The sequence below is a fragment of the Hydractinia symbiolongicarpus genome, chromosome 5 (assembly GCF_029227915.1).
Source record: "Hydractinia symbiolongicarpus strain clone_291-10 chromosome 5, HSymV2.1, whole genome shotgun sequence".
Taxonomy (NCBI): domain Eukaryota; kingdom Metazoa; phylum Cnidaria; class Hydrozoa; order Anthoathecata; family Hydractiniidae; genus Hydractinia; species Hydractinia symbiolongicarpus.
Window position 1 is genome coordinate 16,665,050 of NC_079879.1, and position 21,964 is coordinate 16,687,013.

Below are 21,964 nucleotides of genomic sequence, written 5' to 3' on the forward strand. Positions count from 1 at the left end.
TTTTTATTTTTCACTGCACCTGAAAGTTTATACCGCAAACCACCCACTTCAATGATGGTCTGTATTTTCAACTGATTCTGCATTTCATTGAAAAACTCAATGAACAAAACTGTTGCTGGGGTGGTCAAAGCATTTGGCACAGTAGTACGTTCTCCACACAGAGGACAAACAATGTTAGTGACAAAAAAATTATGTGCAAATAAATACATATGCCAATTGTCATTGAAATGAGCAAGTGGAAGAGATCTATAATTGGACACGTATTGTACGAAACTGCACATCGAACCGCATATAATCCTCCCACAACACTCGCAACAATCATTATATTGAAAAGATGTGATAAATAATGCTTTTTCAGAATCATTCAAAGATCCAAACACTGATTCCTGAAAAATTTCTGAGAACTGAGCATTGCAGTCCCTCCTACGCAATGAGGGACATCTTGATTGTATCAAAGTCCAAATGGGATCCCTAACATTATAGGCGATCAAGTCGTAAATTAGTGAAGGATCAGTGACATTAGAAGATAGATGTTGGTCATATTTGACACATGCGTCATATATTTTGTGACAGAAATGTGTCATATCTGGATGAATATTTTTCAGATATGGATAAAAAACATAGTAACACAACTCTAAAAATGTGTCTATTGCACAGCTGTATATACCTGGACTTTTAAGGACCGCATTCAAGAAATGGTAGCGCTGAGAAATGAACATTTTTTAGACGAGTTTCACTTTACTGAACAATCAAATATGAATGAAGCTTTCATGCTCGTTCGAGCCTTCACGCTCATCCGTTGAAATAAAAATTCTATAATAATTCTACTTACTTGTGAAAATACCGCCACCACAAACACGTGCTTATAGAAAGTTCGTTTCGAAAGAGAGAGATGTGAAAATACCGCCATCACAAACACGTGCTTATAGTAAAGTTCGTTTCGAAAGAGAGAGAATTGAACAGCAGCGTGCACACTTGTTCTTTCAAGGGCAGTCTGCTGCTCATCATATGATGGCGAAGCCAGCAAATCTTCAACTGTTTTCAGCTGTATCTCCATCATTCCGCGACCTTTACATTCAACATGGGACCACAGCTACGAACGCAGAAATTTTTTGCAAGAAAGACTACGCACCCAGGGCCTCCGGAAGTGACCGCCTTCAGGCGGTCGATTAAATTAATAAAGCCATTATAGTGCACCTAAATCTTTAAGGCCAAATAACTTGGAAACGAGTTGGTGACGTGAATGATTCTTTACCGCGAGGGTAACTAGGGACCACCTGGAACCAATTTGGATAAATTTCCCAAACCTGGGACGGGCTAATGACGTCACCAAAAAACGTTTAAACCGTGTGTTAAAAGTACCTGCTGTGTATATAAATTTCCTTAAAAAAATTTTTTGGTACTCTTGGGGACTTTGCTGACGTCATCAAAATTTTTAAACCCCTATATCTCATTCACCGTTCATCAAAAACACATGATCATACACATTTTCTTGATCAGCAGTTTAAGCTCTGCACAATAGAGGCAACGAAAACAAGGTTCTAATTTTTTTTTGTGGAGACGTCATCAAAAAATATTTAAACCACAATATTTTTGTAACCCTTAGTCAAGAATACATGATCCTATACATTTTCTTAATCAGCCTTTCAAAATTTTAACGATCAAGGCAACGAGTATACGAATTTCTACAAAAAAAATTTTGTACTTTGGGGTGACTTTGCTGCCGTCAGCAATTTTTTAAGCTTTTGTATCTTCTTAACCGTTCGTCAAAGGCGCATGATCCTATACATTTACTCCATCAGCGTTTCTAGCTCTACCCGATAGAGTCAACGTGCAAACAAATTCCCAAAAAAAAATATGTGTATTGACGGGTCCTTGCAGATATCATCAAAATTCCAGTTATGGTTTTCATTTCCATTGTACTCCTGCCTAAGTGGATTTTTCCACGGGCCTTATTGACTAGTATATTAATAAGAAGAACGTGTCAATTTTCTTTGATGTCGATGCAAAATAAATGTCAATAGCTTAAATATAATTAATGAAGCCATTACAATGTAGTTAGAATTTTGGGACAAAATAACTTGGAAATGAGCTGGTGACTTCAGTCATTTTTAACCGTGAGTAACTAGGCACAACCTGGGACCAAAAGGGGTGAGTTTCCAAAACCTAGGTCTCCTAATTCATTTCGAAATGGACGGGTTAATGACGTCCACGAAAAACGTCTATATTTCCTTAACCGTTCTTTGAAAGCATATAATCCTATAATCCTATAATCCTACATTATTTTGATCAAAGCTTTAAGCTCAACAACACCTGTTTCTGTAAACTGTGATCTATAGACATCGGTAACAGGTGCGTACTGTGATACGATGGTCATCGCTTACAGCTGTATCTCTGTATCTCTGGAAGTTTACCGAACAAGCTTGATTCCGGAAATTATACATCTAAGAAAAGTAAAGTAAAAAAAGATGACAGCGATGCTACGAACGAACCCATTCCCAACGAGCGTGTTCAGTTTAGTTTTCCACATTTATCTGCCTTAATTTACTTTAGGGATTCGCTTTATCCTCACAACTAGCCATAGTTACCACTAATACGCCCCGAATTGCTAATAACTACGGTGGCCTCTATCTGCCAACAATAAAACACTTCAAAGAAACCATACAGAGTTTTTGCAGCAAACATTTAAATCGATTGTCAACTCTGAAAAAAGATTGCTTAGTCAACTCTATCTGTACAAATTGATCACTTAGCAAATCCTATCTATGCAAATTGATCACTTAAGGCTGAAATACACTATCATTTTTCAATGATCATTTTCCAATTATCATTGAAAAATGACAGTGTATACAGAAAAAAATGTCATTTTTTACACTCTCATTTCCAATGATCCTTAAAAATTAAAAGTTGAACATGTTTAACTTTTAATTTTTCAATGACATTTTTTTTATTGTTTTAAATCGAATCCATTGTTTTCGCACACGTGTTTGTTGCACGCGATGTAGTTTAGGCGTAAACATAGATAAAAACAAAGATTTGAATAAGTAATTCACCTCAGAATGAAGACGCAAGAAGCCACTGAACATTTTTTTGAGATTTGGAGAAGCCAGCCCAGTTTGTGGGATGTTAAATCCCCGTTCTATAAGGACAGAAACGAGAAGGCAAAAAGTTATGAGATATTCAAAGGCAGACTAGGAATGGAATGTTTGAATTGAATTGAAGAAAGTAAACAACAGCAACAAAAGTGGAGTAGAACGAGATGATGTTTACGAAAGTAAATGGCCATACTTTCAGTCCTTGCTATTCCTACGTGACTCCATCGTCCCAAGAAAAACAACTTCTTCGATGGTGGGTATAAATTTCAGACAAATTCTTCTTGCCATGGAACAGCACCGGTGGAGTTAAAGTACGCACAAAATTTTGCATCATTTCTGTAGTTGTTCAGATGAGATTACTTTCCGTACCCTCTTTCAGAACACCGCCCGTTCAATCTCCGATCCCAAGGAACTCTTCAACAGATGCCACACAAAATTACCCACCCTTTGTGTTGCCGCCGTTATCGCCTGTTTTACAGAATATGTACCGACACCCAGTGAACATATATCAAAACACTTATCAGAGTCGAGAAAGTTTGTCAGATCTCAACCCAGAAAGTGAGGGCTCACAAAGTGCAGGGTAATAATGTTTGACTGCTAGTTTAGTACGTTTGTTTGATAAATTACTGAACGAAATATATATTTACCTTGAGGTATTTTTCTTTTAATCGTATGTAAATAGCTTCGCAAACTTCAGCAATGAACTGTGACAAGTACTTTTCTGAACGCGAAATAAATACTGTAATTCGGCGTAATTTATCCCACATGAAAAAAACTTCAAAGTTGCAGCTTCTTTGACTTTAGCAGGAATTGGGTCTCGCAAATGCGTTTTTTTTTTCTCAATATCAACTTCAAGGAGATTTAGGAGCTAATCGAAAATATTCGGCGGCATTCTTAAAAATCGCGTATACTCTGCAATTTCCTCTACACGCAGTTCATACATAAGAGTATTGTAGATGCCAAGTTCATTTCGCCTATACGGCTTCACTCATACATTTCTTTGCTTTTTTTCCTATGTTTAGCTCTCTTTTTTGATAACATATACACAACAACAGCAGCTGCTATTTCTTCTTCAGAGTCCATGTTGCAAAGAAAACATGCTCAAGTTTCATGTTTTTAATGATAGTGTATTTGCGCCAAAATTTGTCATTTTTAATGTCATTGGAATGTATCATTGGAAAATGATCATTGAAAAATGATAGTGTATTTCAGCCTTTAGAGAATTCTATCTGTACAAATTGACAACTTAGCATATCTTATCTGTACAAATTGCACACTGAGCGAATGCTATCTATACAAATTGATCACTTAGGGAATGTTATCTGTCCAAATTGATCACTCAGCAAAATGCTATCTGTACAAATTGCACACTTAGCAAATGTTATCAATGTAAATTGTTCATTTAGCAAATCCTATCTATACAAATTGACAACTTAGCAAATCTTATCTGTACAAATTGCACACTTGGGAAATGATATCTATGCAAATTGATCACTTAGCAAAATGCTATCTGTACAAATTGACAACTTAGCAAATGCTATCTGTACAAATTGCACACTTAGCGAATTCTATCTATGCAAATCGATCACTTAGCGAATGCTATCTGTACAAATTGATCACTTAGAGAATTCTATCTATGCAAATCGATTACTTAGCAAATGCTATCTGTACAAATTGCACATTTAGCAAATGCTATCTATGCAAATTGATCACTTAGAGAATTCTATCTGTACAAATTGACAACTTAGCAAATCTTATCTGTACAAATTGCACACTTAGGAAATGATATCTATGCAAATTGATCACTTAGCAAAATGCTATCTGTACAAATTGATCACTTAGCAAAATGCTATGTATGTAAATTTCATACTTAGCAAATGCCATGTAGTAAAATCGTTTACTCAGCTGTACATGCGCACAACACGTAAACACTCCTCCTTTGATGATGTAAAATGCTGCCTTTTTATTGGCTGCCTTTTACCTCCCCCCGTTGGGGAAAAATATTCATTTGTTTTAAGATGAGAAACATTGCACCAAGCTTGCAAGGCGAAAGGTTTTGGAAGAATTAAAAGTCTTTCTATTTATATGGGATTACTGAGCAGGTTTGCTTTGATTGTTTCATAATGTATATACGTTCTCTCTGCTCACGTTTCTGGCTTCTAGGGAAGTTTTTGTTGTCATCTTAGATATGGAAAGCCTGGATGATTTGGTGAAACTTTATTTCAAACGTTGTTATTCCTATCGAGAAATTTTGTATACTTTACGTCATGTACACAATATTTCAACAAGCATAAGAACGCTTCACAGGACTCATAGGAGGTTGAATTTGTATAGAAAAGGGCATGTCTCGGATACAAAAGATTTGATAGAGTTTGTGAGAGAGGAATTAAACGGATCAGGCTCTTGTGTGAGTTATCGACAAATGCATCATCGATGTGTCAATAACGGTTTGAGGGTGAACAGAAGCTCCGTTGCTGCGGCCATGTCGGTCATTGACCCGGAAGGTGTGGAATGTAGAAGACGAAAGTACTTACGGCGCAGGATGTATTTTTCACGTGGCCCAAACTGGGTCTGGCATATTGATGGCTATGATAAGCTGAAGCCGTATGGTTTTTCTATCCACAGTGCAATAGACGGCTTCAGCCGTAAAATCATTTGGTTAGCTATCTCACGATCGAATAAGGAACCGCGGTTTGTTTGCTCGTTATATCTTAACCATGTATCGCAAGTCAACAGAGTACCGAGGATGGTTGTCGCAGACCTCGGTACACAAAATATATATGTTGCTGCTGCACAAAGATTTCTAAGAAGAAAACACACAGATTCCTCATCTGCATTTAATAGCTTCAAGTACGGAAAATCTACAAGCAACCAAAGAATTGAAGCTTTATGGTCTCACTTGAGGCGTGGCTGTACCAATTGGTGGATGAACTATTTTAAGGATCTCATCGAAGTAGAAAAATACAACAGTGCAAGCCCAATTCAAAGGGAGTGTCTTTTTTTTTATGATGGTTTGAATTCAGACTTAAAAGAGTTTAAACAGAGTTGGAATGGACATCGATCAGACGTGTTGTATCATACACCATCGTTTTCTGATCCTTCAATCCAAACTTACGAACAAAATGTTGATTATAACGATCTCAACCTACTTCAAACAACATTTCAATATGAGACAGTTACTAAGCACATTTGTACTGTGGAATTTTTTGAATTGGCTAGCATACTTATGGTTGAAAATAGTTTAGTTCCAGCAAAGAATGCAGAAGAAGCGCTATGCTTGCATGAAACATTATTGAGATTAATAGATGCGGTATAAATTCAATGTTATTATTTATTGCATTTTGTCCTTGCCATTAAAATTTTCATCTCATCCCGCGTTAAGCCCCAAAACGATTCGTTTATTTTTTCTCATTTCTCTGCGTGAGCATGGTCTCTCAACTTTCGTAGCAAAGTGTAGTGCGCTTTCAGCCCAAGGCTTGCTAATATGCATGCGCATGATTTGACAAAGTAGCAAAAGAAAAGCGACGAGAGCGAATTGATCCAGAAGAACGCAGGAAAAAAAACGGGCAGGACCACGAATTTACAATCGCTAAAGTTATGTAACCTCAACCTCTTGACCTTTATGCGCCTGTTTGACCTATCCTTGTCAACATTTTTGTGAATAAAAATCTGTGATCTAGCTTTGCATAGAAAATTTTTACCCCACTTGTACTAAACTCGACTTTTCTGTCACGTGAAGAAAGATGGCAAATTTTCTGCATATTTTAAATATCGAAATTTCTGATTTCAACCAGCTTTCTAGCTTATTAATTCATATAAAATAAGTACAACAGTGGCAACTACTTCTTAGACAGCTTTTTTAAACCTCGGGAGTAACAGAACTGTAAAAGAAAACCAATTTGCTGATCATTATTTTTTTCTTTCTTTACTTCACATATACAAAAAAAATTCTAACATACCTTAATTGTAGAAACTTTTGCGAGAAATGTTTTGGATAAACGTTCGCAAATAGAAAAGTTAAAAACATTTCGCTATATAAATTTATATTTTCGATTGAGGAAAAACACATTATTCTACTTTTCAATCCATCTGCGCAGAAATTCGAAAAATTTTCGCCAATGACAAAATTGAAATTTTTTTGCGAGAGACTAAAATTGCCGAAAGTTTCTTTTGCGAAAGTTTCTATGATTAAAGTAGTCAAAACAATGTTAATAATAGCGTTTCAAAATATGTTTAGTCATAAAAAACACAACATACAAAACAAAATATCAGCAAATAACGCTCTTCAAAAAAAGCTATATACATATATACATGTGCAAATCGAGACACCATGCATTATTTATCATAAATTATAGCACACTCATAGTCTGAAGAATTGTTTGAAAGATGCAGTTTTCTATATAAAAGTGTTATATCAAAAAAAAAGAGAAAAAATGAATAAAAAATGCATAATCAGCAAGTTTATGATCAACAAAATATAAAATGAAAGATCTTTGAAAAAAATTTAATGATCTCTAATTTAATGATTTCACCAGGTATAAGGTTTGATGATCCAGTTATAAGTCTGACAAGATCCAACAAAGCTTCCTGTTTCAATGAACGTACATAACGATGAAACCAAGTTGTAATTTTCTGGTGAACTTGATTTTTTTCATCGGCTTCGATAGCTTTTAAAAATCGTTCAGGTGTGGGATTTGTTTCAGCAGCTATAGCATCGGACATATTTTGGCTGACGTTTTCCCATTCCTGTAACTATTTCTTTCAAACAAAAGGTTGGTAACCTTATAAGTGAAATTTTTGCAGCTTTAACAAATAATTCAATCGCATTTTCTTTCTTTGGCATATCAAAAATACGAGATTCAGTCAGTATGTCTACTATGGGATGGATTTCACTTTTTTTCCCAGCTGCAAAGTTTTTTACATACTCGGCTTCTGATGATGGAATATAATTCATAAACGATTTGAACAAATCTTGATCAGTTATTTCTTCAAACAATGTATACTTCATATGGCATCATGTGATAATTAAAAAGGATATACATTATAAAATACAAAGCCAGAGGTAATAATTTTTCTCACTGTATTTAACTCCATCGCTTCCGAAGTGGGTATTGGTACTTTCTCAAAGTAGCCAACAAATTTTCCATACATTTTTTTAAAAAATAAAGCGTAGAGATAGAAAAATGGGGATTCTAGCACAGTCCACGGACTGTGCTAGAATCCCCATTCCCTAAATTTGCGAAATCCGAAATCCCAATACCGACAAATCCGAAAACCATCAATAAAAATCAGAGCATGCGCAATTGAGTAGGGGGAATTCCCATACTCAAACTACGACTGTGCCAGAAATCAAAAATCTATATAATAAAGATGAATACACATACTGTGAAACAGTTACATGCTATAGCGAAAACCCGTGGATTTACGGGATATTCCAAGCTACGCAAAGCCAACCTTGTTGCTTTGCTGGAGGCACCCCCAAGATCTGTTCCTGTTCCAGAATCAAGGCCACAAGCATTTACACCGGAGGCCCTGGATATATTTGAACGTCAAGAAATGGCAAAAACCCGTCCCATTAGGAGTAAGATAGAGCCTTGACTCCCCACACCCGAAGCCATGAATGTATTCGAGCGCCAAGAAATGGCGCGGACACGTCCAGTAGTCAAGAGTAAGCTGTGAGAGTGGTCTGACTGGCTTGTGAACTATGTACAAGAGGGTATTAGAAAGTCGGTGCAAGGTATATATGCATCAGCAAAAAATCATCCTTGCTCTTTATGATGGGGCAAGAAAGACCCTGATGGGTGAAGTTGAAGAAGAGGCAAAGGAGGATCATGCTGAAGATAAGCAGCAACCAAACCAAGGTTTCACGCCTCAAGAACATAAGCATGCTCACCATAGAACTTTCCACATCCCCGGAATAGACGGTACGGATGTCGATGGGTACTTGGAGATGGTGCGATCACACGTGAAAACCCTGGTTGAGAAGCAGGTTAAAGACATGGGGTCTGCTAAGGTGCAGTGTTCCCTCTGGATTCTATGGAAGAAACCGGTGGAAGGTACCAGCGAGGATGATACCGGCAAGTTTATCGAAATCAATAAGGTCTTTCAACATGCCTGACATGCTCCTGATGTTCGAAAGAGGTATCCGTGGAGGTATAACTCAAGCTGTGCACAGGTATGCCAAAGCCAACAACAGGTACATGGGGGACCAATACAATCCGGAGGTTGAGTCGTCATACTTGCAGTATCTCGATGCCAACAATTTGTATGGCTGGGCCATGCGTCAAGATCTACCCACGCACGGATTAAAATGGCTGTCGAGCGTTGAGACCTTTACAGAGAAGAGGATCGAGAAATTGGTCGCTGACAACAAGCACGGCTACATCTTGGAGGTTGACATCAATTATCCAAAGAGCCTACATGACAAGCACAACGAACTACCCTTTTTACCGGAGCGTAAGGTGGTTCATAGGGTTGAGAAACTGATACCACATCTCGAACATAAGCGGAAATACGTTGTACACATCGGGGTTCTTCATCAAGCCCTGAAACACGGGTTTGAGCTCAAAAAATTGCACAGAGTTATCCAGTTTAACCAAAAGCCTTGGCTCCGTGACTATATAGACCATAACACGAGGCTGAGAACTGCCGCCAAGAACAACTTTGAGAAGGACTTTTATAAACTGATGAACCTATCGGTCTTTGGTAAAACCATGGAGAATGTCCGTAATCATCGGAATATCAAGCTAGTCACGAATGAAGCTGCCTATACGAAGCTCGTTATGCAACCAAACTTCAGGGGTGGGAACTATTTCAGCGAAAACCTTATGGGTGTTGAAATGGGTAGGACGGGAATCAAAATGAATAAGCCCGTGTATATTGGTCAAGCTATTTTTGGATCAGTCAAAAACCGTCATGTACGAGTTTCACTACGACTATATGCAGCCCAAGTACGGTAGCAAGCTGCGGATCTGCTATATGGATACCGATTCCTACGTCTATCACATCAGAACAGGGGATTTTTTACCGTGATATTGCTGATGATGTAGAGACACGCTTTGACACGAGTGCTTATAGCAAAGATGCTATAAGCACTCCCTATAGGCCTCTCCCCATTGGTAAAAGTAAGAAGGTGGTAGGCTTGATGAAGGATGAGCTAAGCGGTAAGATCATGACAGAATTCATCACATTGAGAGCCAAGCTGTATGCATACAAAGCCTTAACTGAAGAGGGTGGTGATCGCAAGGCCAAGGGTATGAAGAAGTGCGTAACCATAAAATCCATCACCTTCGAAGACTATCAGCGCTGTCTGGAGGATGGTGTTGATGTATACAAAACCTGGGTCTGTATTCAGAATAAGGGGAATCAAATCTACACTCAGGAAGTGAACAAGCTGGCACTTAATAGGGCAGATGACAAACGGCAAGTACAAGCGAACCAGATCACAATGCTCGCCAGGGGTCATTATCGTTTAGCGGTTAAGGAGACATAATGACTGAGGTTTCCATGTCCAAAGTTTTGTGAAGTACTACTTCACGAAAGCAACAACAACAAAAAAAAACAATATGGGGGATATCAAGAAATGTTCAAAATGTAATCACTCTTTTACACTAGATAATTTTAGAATCGACAAACGTAATGGTCAATTGACAAAACAATGTATCAAATGCCTCGATGTTATGCGGGCTTCAAGAGAACGTATAAAATGTCCAAATGGAAAACAGAATGGTCATTGCAAAGACTGCAATTTTCATGGGTATCAACATCACCTTATTCTGATCAGGATTCGCGATCCTCTAAAGTATGACACGGAGATAGCTTCCACCGAGTACCTCGGTTGTAATATTGCAACATTCATGAGGCATATTGAAGCCCAATTCAGAGACGGTATGAATTGGGGCAATAGAGGTGCTTGGGAATTTGACCATAAGATCCCGATTAAGTATAGGGAGAATGGAGAATATCCCAGCGTGGAGGTACAATTATCAAGACTACATTATACAAATATGCAGCCAATATGGGCTATCGAAAACAGTCCAAGGGCAGCTGCTTTATCACTGAGTAGTTAGCGCGCTTTACCGCATAGTTCCAAAGGTGTGGTTAAGCTTCACTTTTACGCACAAAACTCCAATAAAATGGAGGTAATGTTACTGATCGCAATACTCCTCCCGTATATCTTGCTTGTTTCTATCGGTACAGGTTTATAATAAATAGAATGTCAGATCTCGCTAATATATTTGATGTTGCTGATACCCCGGCATAAGCGCTTGAAAAACCTATAGACAGGCGTCAGGCTTTGAAGGATGCAATACGTCAAGGTAAATAGCACCTTCTAACCAAGAAATGCACAGAAGCCTATATTGACAAAGCATCAGGCGAGGTGGTCGATAAGATACACACTGCATTCGTTCAGCGTGAAATCCAGGAAAATGGTGCAAAGATTGCCAAGGCACTCTCCTGTCACACCATTAGCATATATACCAAAGCTGTCAGCAACGTGGTGCCTCTAGATAGTGCCGATAAGCTCCGTCAAGACCTGGAGGAAGATCCTATCATCAAAGACTCTATGACAGATCTAGGTATTCTCGTCTATTCCGCATTCCTCTTAGTACCAGCCCACACTATCAACCATGTGTCCAGGGAAGGTTCAGGGAAGGATGATGAAGAGAAAGATAAGAATGGGAAACAGCCTATCGAAGATACACATGGGCAATCGTGAGTTGGTTGAACGGGCAAACAAGGTACCCACAGGCGGAAGAAGAAGACCAGCCTGCAGGTATACAGATCTTACAGCCGTTTACGGGGACTGTGCACGTGGTATAAAAATCCTGACACCTGCAAGAGATCGCTTCCCACCAAAAGCATATGATTTAGTGGCAACTAAACATATGAATAGGGTCGATGGTAGAAACGGTTTAAAGGTCATCAAGAGGAGGCCTTGTATGTTATGAAGAGTAAGCTAGGGTGAAGTTATTTTGTAAGTCTCACGACTTACAAATAAATGAGTGAACAACAGACGCAAGAAAAGAGAGTCATAATAAAGCAAGCCAGTAAAGCATCCGGGGAGAGTCGCACAAGGTCACAAGTTGGCGGCACTGATGAAGAAGAGGAAGGAAGATATGAAACAACAAGAGTGCACAGTAGAATCTACAGTCAAAACCTCTCTGGCGTAAGTTCTGTACAGTCAGGCAGTGTATATATTGGTGGAGGCCTTGTTGCTATACTCGCCTGTGTAGGAGTTGGATTCTATATTTACCGTAAGAAGCCCGTAGTGGCTCAGCAGCCTGCAGATATCCCACGTGCACCAGAGCAGCGTCAACCTTTAAAACCTCAAGCCAAGCCTGATATCGACTTTTTCAAGATGATATAATCTATAATATAAACATGAGTTCTAACGTTACACCCCTGCAGAAATAGATAATCGACGTTCTATATGAGACAGTCGTGGACCTTGGGTTCACATTTGCATATGCCATGGTTGGCAAGAGGTTCCATGGGATTAGTAGTCCCTGTACTAAGTTGGATACTAGCTATGTGATGAAGATGATCGCTTATTATTCAGCGGGACGGGGAAGTCGTAAGATGGCCGTATCAAAGGGATGGATTCCTGCGAGTATAGTCCCGAAGAAGTAAGCTGTCCAGCGAAAAAGTTGTGTATATCAGGTGGTATACACAAAAAATGGAGACCAAGAAATGTTCAAAATGTATTCACTCTTTTACACTAGACAATTTTAGAATCGACAAACGTAATGGTCAATTGACGAAATTTTGCATCGGTTGTCTCGATATTGACAAGGCGTCAAGAGAGCGTAATAGATGAAGCGAACATGGTAGACAGAGATTCCGATGCAAAGATTGTGTAGGTGGAAGTATATGCCCACATGGCAGACAGAGATCCAAATGCAAAGATTGTGAAGGTGAAAGTATATGACCACATGGTAGACAGAGATCCCAATGCAAAGATTGTGGAGGTGGAAGTATATGCCCACATAGTAGACAGAGATCCAACTGCAAGGACTCTTGGGGTGGAGGCATCTGCCACCATGAAAAACGAAGATCGATTTGCCCTATATGTTCCCTTGCTGGACATCTCGTTCATAATGTACGCAGCCGGGTCAGCCATACCCTACAGAGGGGTAAAGAACTCAGTTCCCAGGAGTACCTCGGGTGTGATATATCGACATTGTGAAGTCATATTCACACTCAGTTTTCAGATGGCATGACCTGGGATAATTATGGAGAATGGCATATCGATCATAAGGTACCGCTACAGTATCAGGAAAATGACAATGCTCATCGCTTGATGAGGTAGCGAGACGGCTCCACTATACGAATACTCAACCAATGTGAGCAAGCGATAATATATCCAACGGTAATCGATATATCTCCGACTAGGTTTGGGTGTACCTAGTGGTATACACAACTAGAATAAAATGCTGGACATAGTGCTACAACCTCATACAGCAATTTTTACTAGGCCTACCTCGTGCGTGAAAACACAGCGTGTACTCGATCTCCTGGAGAACGAGTAAAAGCACCATTTCTTCAACGTTGTCATCCTCTGCCCAACAATTTGCTGGAACAAGACTTATCTCGATAGAGCATCGCTTTGAAAGGATGACTATGTATTCCTAATTGAGCCAGGCGATAAACTCTTTTACTAGATCGAGCAACTATCAAAGCTCCTTTGGAGTGACGCGGACATCAGTTGTATCCCGGCGGGTACAACTGAAATTGGAGCATTTTTTGCCTTGACTTTCAACTAATAAATAAATATGTCTTATATCGAAAAATTACGAGAGGAGCTTGTGGGAGAGATCCGGAAATTGGAGGAAACAATTGAGAACTTGGAAGCAGATCACCAGGAAAGAAATTGGGAGCTGTATAGGTTGAATTTAGGGAAAAATACAACAACCGGATCGCTTTAATCCTGTGTTTTTCGTCGCTGGCGCTTACCATGATCCAAATGATGAAGTATTAAAACCCGGGTGTTACGGCGCTAGAAGTCGTAGTTTTGTGGTTTATCAAAGCCACAAAAACATAGAGCACAGTCCATGCATACACCATCCCTGATTGAGAACTTTTAAGATAAAAATGTCTTGTATTGTAAAATTACAGAGGAAGATTAGAGCGCAGAAAAAGCAAATTGAGGCTCTTGAATATGACCTGATAAAACGACAGGAATGTGTTGACTATAAGAATGAGAATCTCGAGTTCCTGAACGAATATCTCGAGGAAAAATCCCGGGAAATTGCGACACTTCGAAAGATGTGCCGCGCGCAGGATCTTGGGCAGGGTAGTGTGATGGTAATTTACCGTAAAAATACCACACCCGACGATGAAGAGTATCTTCTTCTCCCATATATGCTACAGCGTGTTCAAAGACGCGATATCCACAGCATAAGGAGTTGGTTCAAAGAGAAATTTCCAAAGTCGGAAGAGATTGTCGTCATGAACAATCCCAACCTTGCACGCGCCTTCAACAGGTTTGAGGAGGTAGGACTTGTCGAGCGATACAGAGGCCACTTCAAACTGATCGATCTTACTCGAGATGACTTGTACAACCTAGGTGTTCCAGCACTAGGGACATAAGCGCGCACATGTTTTTTTTTGTGGGTTATCAAAGCCACAAAAATTACACGTACAACTGAGCGGCTTGGCAGCTGCGGACGACCCGGTGAAATGGCCATCCTAATCGAGAAATTTACCATTCAGCGACATGTCACCAGCAGGTATATAATACGATATAAGGACGTCCACAACCGCCGAATCCAGATACAATTTTATTGACAGAAGCAAGCCTTTATTGCTTCCTCTTGAGGTGCGGTCATGTGGCAGAGTCCGCCTGACCATGATGCTCGTTGAGCTCCAAGGTTACAAGAAAATGGATCTCACCCTGTTTAACGCTACTGGAGTCATCGAGACCCTAGTAAACAACCAGGGTCAGCCTATGTTCAAAAGAGCCGATCTTGGAAGATTCTTAGGGATTGCTAATATTGTAGAGTCATATCGAGATATCCCAACCATTTCACGTCATGAAATAGACCTGGTTAGTAAGCAGGCCTTTGGCAAGACTAAAAATCCAGATGATGCTTTCGTAACATTAGACGGTGCCCTGGGGTAAGGTAAGTATTAAGGTGAACCTGTGGCCCACCTTAGCTGTCGGCAAAAATCAGGAGCACCGTCCTTGCATATACAACCCTCGGATCAAAAAAAAATTACAAGTAGATATGTCTCTCGTGGTAAATTATTTCAAAGGTAAACAAGTCAGATCCTTTCCCGTGGAGGGAAAGGGTTATTGTTTTGTAGCCCTCAATGTTGTTAAAGCTGTAGGATATAAGGATAAGGAAAACGGGAAGAGAGCGGTTCGAACCCATGTCCCCAGCAGGTATATAATACGATATAAGGACGTTACAAATGATCTGCATAAGGAGGTCCTTATTGACCCCCTTCATCAAGACATGTTATTGACAGAACCAGGCCTTTATTCCTTGCTTTTAAGATGTCATAAACCCGAGGCCGAAGCATTATATAGATGGGTTGTAGAGGATTTGCTGCCAAGGGAAATGAGAAAGCTTGCTGAATCGCTTGAAGCAAAGGACGTGATTATTGCTCAACAGTGCCAAGCCATGGCCATCCTCAATGCTGACCTCGAACAAAGGGATTTAACTATATCCAACTTGGAGGATGAGTTGCAGGATCAAGATGAAGAAATCGTTGAACTAAGGCATAGATACGTTCCACAACGCGATCCATATGACAACATTTTATGTGTGATTAAGAAGAATGATCCCGGCGAGTGCGGAAAAGAGGGTAAACACCCTTACCTAATGATTCGTTGTCATCATAAACGTGTGGGCAAGCGCATAGATTCGATTTTAACAAAACAATATCCTGATGGGACGGTACTAGGGAGATGTTACAATGCCAATGCTGTGCATGCCTGGTGCCGATTTAAGGACGACAACCTGGGGGCTGCGAACTATTACAAAAATCATTTTACACTCCCCGACGATGAGAAACGGGAGAGGTTCGAGAGGTTCCGTGGCATTAAAATTGTTCAGAACCCAAGATTTTTGTAGCTTTAGCAAGCCACAAAAACAATACATTTACCACTCCTTGACATGCTCCGGAGGTACACCCTCTGGTACTAGCATAAGCTCCTCCGCCACAAAGCTTCGATCAGGCCTATCTGCCAAATAGTACAGGAGAGGTGTACCTGTCACAATACGGTCGAGTCTATACGTTTTCTTGCTCCACCAAACATCCGTTGCACGTCTTTTAGCATCACCGTGCTCTTCTCCAGGTTGTAGCAAGTACAAGTATAAACCGTCATCAGGTAGAGGCTTTTTCTCAGGGCGCTGCTCATTTTTCATAAGCGGGACTTCATCCAGCTTGATGGCTTTTGAAGGTTTCATGTCGATCATAGCCGTTTTACTATTGTTCATGCTTTTCACGATAGTGTGCAAGTGTTTGACCCTTGTGGTACTAGTTTCGTTAGAGGCATGCTTTTGCGCATCTTGAGGTTTGAACAGTCTCTCCGCGAGCGCCTTTTTATAGGACTCCAGGAGCGCCGTGAAAGTATGGTGGTACTTGGTAGTTGCACGTTTTATCTCAACACCCTTGGTCTCTAGCAGCTTACTCACGTTCGACTTGAACTCACTGCCGTTGTCACACTGGAATATACTCGGATATTTAAGGGGCCTGGATTTTTATATATCCTTGAGCATGTCAGCTACTTCACTAGCTTTTTTTGTTCTCAAGGGTCTCGCTACCTTATACCTCGAAGCCACGTCGATGCCTGTGAGTATATACTTGTACGTGTTTCCATACACTTTATCGTGTGGCATGTAGAGTAAGTCAAATTGATGCATTTCATTAGGCTTTGTAATAGTGAAATGTGGGTAGTTGATGCGCTTGGGGCCTTTGATATGTCTGAGCCAAGCAAGCTGCCGAGTCAACTAGTGAGTAACACGCTTCTTAGAGAGACCACTCTGCTCAGATAGTAATTTGATCGCTTTGCGTCCAGTCCAGAGATGTTTGGGTTGGTAATAGGTTTGGCTTAGCTTTTCGGGTTCTTCGGCCGTAACAGCATGTGCTACACGCTTTGCTAATTTTGACATCTTTAATAATGGCAAAATACTTGCGCGTCGTTGCCATCATACCCATTTGTAGGCTTCAAAACCTAGAAGTGCTAAGGATCCGAGAATAAACATGAGCTCACCGTCTTGTTGTTGCTTGGAAGGTACGTAAAAATCTCAGAGTTTGGGGGCCTTGTCGATAGTGACGATATAGTATTCTCGCATGCCTTCGTCTAACTCTTTTAAACTTTCGCCAGCTTGTCTTTTAAGCTCTCGCTGCTGGTTGTACCAGCCGATCTTAGCTTGACGATCCCGCACCCACTATTCTTGAGCAGCTTGAAGTTGTTCGATCGCTTTATCGTGTCTTTTCCGCTCTTCGTGGCTATGCCCTGACAGTTTTGAAAACAGGAAATTTGAACCAGAAAACGCCAGAGCGTTAATCGCAGCACCTGCTACAAGAACACCTATAGTTGCCAATTATTTTAGTATTCCACAGAGTTGAAGCGCCCGTCGAGAATGTTCAACTGTGCGTCCTGCAACAAGTACACATAACATTTGATCTCCCCGGTTCCGTCAGCTTTCTTCGTGATATTGAGAGTGATACCGTCTGACAACCTCTGCAGGGGTCTCCCACTACCATGTAGGCTGTGATCGGGTTTCGCTCTAAAATCAATGAACAGAGCATAACGCGCAGTCATGAACTGACCAATGGTCACCTCCGAGTCGTGGCTACCAAAGAGTTTAACAATTTGCTCGAGATGATCTTTCGGGAGCATAGCATGCGAGTAGAGTTCGGTAGGCTCTCCTTCTACCGTGATTGCGATTTTCTCGATCTTGGGGTTCTAGAAGACCTCGTTAGCGCCAGCATAAGATTTGACTTTCCCGGGGTCTACGAATAGTAGTAAGACGCCCTTTAAACTCTTGGCAGGAGTGTCAATCTGGAGATTATAGCTGGTATCAGCCTTTTTTATCGTTATAACCTTGCTGCGGAGTACACGCTCATAGGGTAAGGCGAGACGGCTGTATCGAGACATTATAGCGCTCGCTAGACCCTCGTTTGTCACTTTATCAAACTCAAGCGCGATATTGGTAATTTTATAACCAGCATCAGCTTGCTTGGCTGTCGTGCTTCCAGCAGCAGCCGTACCAGCATCTTTGATGACTTGGTCGTAAGGTGCAAAATGTATTACAAACGGCAGCCTGTCGTGTAAGCCTGGTTGATAGAATGGCAGATCCCTCGTAAGTTCATTTTGCCATCATTTCGCCGATATGGATGCAAAAGGTGTTGCTGTAAGCTGCGACAATCGCTTTTTCTTCATCATTTCCAACATGGTCGCTAGCTTTTACCTGTAGAGCCCTGATGGTGCCGTCATTCGGATTTATGCCCTCTAAAATTAGGTTGTTCTCTCGGTCAAACTTTGGGATCCACAGATCCCGATACACTGCCAGGATGTTGTAGTCCGAGATGTTTTGCACTTCGTGACCGTTCAGGCTTATGCGAAGGTTTTGAACCAGGGCCTTGCCGATGTTGCTGACGATGGTGCGTTTGGTGTTGGTACCAGTAAGCTCCAAGAGAAGTTTGATGGAGCTTGGGAAAATTATATCATTCTGTCCCATGTTTGGTACGTCGACATACAAGTCTTCGTTCTGGTTAATCGTACCGGGGTTATGCAAGACTTTAACACGCTGTTTCTTCCCCTTCATTACCAGCATCACTTTTAATTTCTTCTGTGGATCTAACTTAGTTCCATACAATTATTAATAGGTTGTAGAGGGTTGAATAAATGCCGATTAATCCAATATATGAAGGAGATGACTTTACGCCGGAGGAAGATATTCCAGACGAATCTGAGGAGTTTAGTAGCGAGAGCGAGATCATTCGACCCAAGGATATTCCCAGAGTAAGCACTACGCCTGCAACACCTTCGGGAGGTACAACGACGCGACAACAACAGCTCATGGCAATGCAGAAGCTACTAAGATCGAAAGTTGATAGCCTTTACGAAGCTCTTAGTGGGGAGCCTAGTGCAAGATACTACAACGATTGTGAGGTCAACGGAAACCGGCTTCTTTACGATGGTGTAGAGCTCACGAAAGGGAATGGTGAATTGAGAAGCGTTTTTGAGATGCGGAGGAGGTTAGGTGCAGGGCGATTGAGCGGCCATGGGCCTTACCGACTATACTACACCACACAAGGGCAGTAAGACGATGGCTCAGAAACTCGTTAACCAATTGGATAATGTCAATGAAAAGGCTGATGACATCGAAATGTTGCCGCTACTCGAGAACGTGCTCGATGACACGGAGAGCCTGATCTCTGATACTTCCTTTGGCGGGGATATCACAGAGCGTGAAAGAAGAGGGTTAAACCGCGAGCTACAAACGCTAAGGGGTAACCTCAAGCGCTTGAAAGGTAACATGGTCTTCTACGACAGTGAGATCGACAAAGCAGAAGCCAAGGTAAAAGAGCTCGAGAGCAAGAAAGCCACACCTGGAGCATGCGAGGAACTATCTGGAACAGGGATATAGCCAAGGCCAAGGAAGACCTGGAACGACTGCATGATCAAAAAGAGGCTACTGCAAAAGCGCACGGTTTACTATTATCCGACACTCAAAGCCAGCTGCTACACATCAAAGAAACGTTGATGAAGATCGCAGGGGATGATAAAACTTTGGCTAAAAAACTCAGTATCCTGTTCAAAGAGCAGGGTATTACTATAGCAAGTCTCCGCTGTTGGTCTCCTGATTTCAACCATCGTGCTCGCCGTTACGGGAGGTGGAGGCACTGCTGGAGGAGCTGCTGGAGGAAGTACAGGTGGTAAAGGTTTTGTACGGAAACAGCTTGAAAGACTTGGGAGATTTTTGAAGTACCTAGCAGGCAAAGCAGGTGCAGCCCTTCCAGGGATTATTGGCAGCGTGGTCTCATTCTTTTTCAGAGCTGCAGCGAGAGTCGTCGAATTCGCGGCAAAGCACTTATACATGGTCATGGCTGCTGCTGTGGGGATTGTTGTGGCTTACGTCGGGGCTAAGAGGGGAAAAGGGTCGTAAATTCACGTCTAATTTGTTGATCAACAGATTAGACTTACTTCCACCAAATATATGCGAGGATCAGTCCTACTCCCAACGTGATAACGGTAGCCTTGGTATACTCATGGACATCCGCAGAACCGATCGGGGGTGGGGTGGGACCCTGCCCCATTTCAGGACTTTGTGCTTGATGTTTCAACGATTCGATAGTCTGCCTCGGAGATGTGGTGAAGGATGCCTCATGCTTGACAGCATGGCCCATGGCTTTGGTGTTCAGATCTAGCTCCACACCTACACCTATGTTAGAGGGCGCGATTAGAATGTTGTTGTTATACCCCACAATCTTTCCAATGCGAAGGTCCATGTTGGAGGGGAGCATGTACACGCTGGATATCACTGTGAAGTTTACTGGAGTCCGTGCATACTGGAGCACCTTTTGAAACTCGGTGATGTCTTGACCTACGTTTTCCTCACGTTGAACCATGGCCTCGAATTTCTGCAAGAGGATCTGTCTAGTTATCGGCGTTAGAGCTTAGGATTGAGGCCTTGGCACTTGCTTGGATCCTAGTAGCAAAATCACGTAAACGCGAATACTCTCGCTAAGCTTCATCAGGCCCTCCGATGTCAGACCCTGGCTAGTGGGGATGATAAACTTAGCCCAATCCCCATCAACCTGTGGCCACCATCCAATTTGTCAACGATGACACCAGGGCTTTGAACTTGTACAAAGCGTTGTGATCCGCACCGTACTTACGACATATTTGCGCATACCCCGAGGTGAAGTAGGGGTTCTCGTACGGGAAAAGCCTCTTTCGTAGGGCATAGGTACCTTCATTCTTGCGAGAGTACGTCGTCTCATGTGGTAGTACACGTGGAATTTGGAAATGGATTAAACGAGGGGTACGGAGCCACTCATGTGCTTGGCAGAGATCTCCAACGCCGTTGTCGCGCAATGACAAGCAAAATTCACCTGGATGTTCCTCTGTTGGACTTGTACTTTGCTCTAGGGTTATACGAGTAAATGCTCATGTTTCTTTAAAGAAACATGAGCCAACTGCATGTCACAGATATAAAGAACCCTACGATATTTGAGGACTACCTGGGGCAGGACACGAGGATCGCTCTGAAGTCGATCAGTATCCGCCCTAGGTGGGTGAACCTCTTCACTAAGATCGAGATCAACATCCAGAAGGCGGGGTCTAAGCCGACTGAAGTCGACTGAAGCCACCAGCAGCTGAGACTCGTATGCTCCCAGCTGGATCCGGATTATTCTCTTTTAAATGGTGAGAAATCCAATATACTATCCAATCAAAGAGCTAAACGCTTGGGGAGATATGGTGACATGGAGTTTTGACACTCCTGTATACCTCCCCCTTAAAGGTTCAACAGACAGGTTAGAGTTCATGCCCATCAAGGAGTATCAAGACGATAAGAACCCTTTCGTTGGAATCACCATGCACTTGCTCATAGAATAAATGACAGACATTGCAAAGCTTTACCCTACCTTACCTTCTGCACCTCCGAGGGGTACGGAGGACACTTCACAAGCCTACAGGCTCGGCCAAATTGATGAAGGGGAACAATACCTGCGTGCCGAGATTAAAGAGCGTGACAAGCTCGCTAAAAAGTTCAAGATGCATGGGACCTGGGCGCGCTTCTGCGACCACGGCTTGTTAAGAATCAGCATTATCACATCTGGTGTTGGAATCGGTGCATTGGCATCAGGGTTAGGAGTACCTATCTGCATAGCTATGGGCGGTA

General features: G+C 41.5%; 1 protein-coding gene across 1 annotated transcript; it reads left to right on the plus strand.

The window, feature by feature from the left end:
- The first annotated feature begins 5,032 nt into the window (after positions 1–5,032).
- Positions 5,033–6,411, plus strand: LOC130646002 (uncharacterized). Its single transcript, XM_057452133.1, has 2 exons — positions 5,033–5,197; positions 5,282–6,411. Exon 2 carries the CDS (start codon positions 5,284–5,286, stop codon positions 6,409–6,411), a length of 1,128 nt encoding a protein of 375 aa, XP_057308116.1. The 5' UTR covers positions 5,033–5,197; positions 5,282–5,283.
- The last annotated feature ends 15,553 nt before the right edge of the window (positions 6,412–21,964 follow it).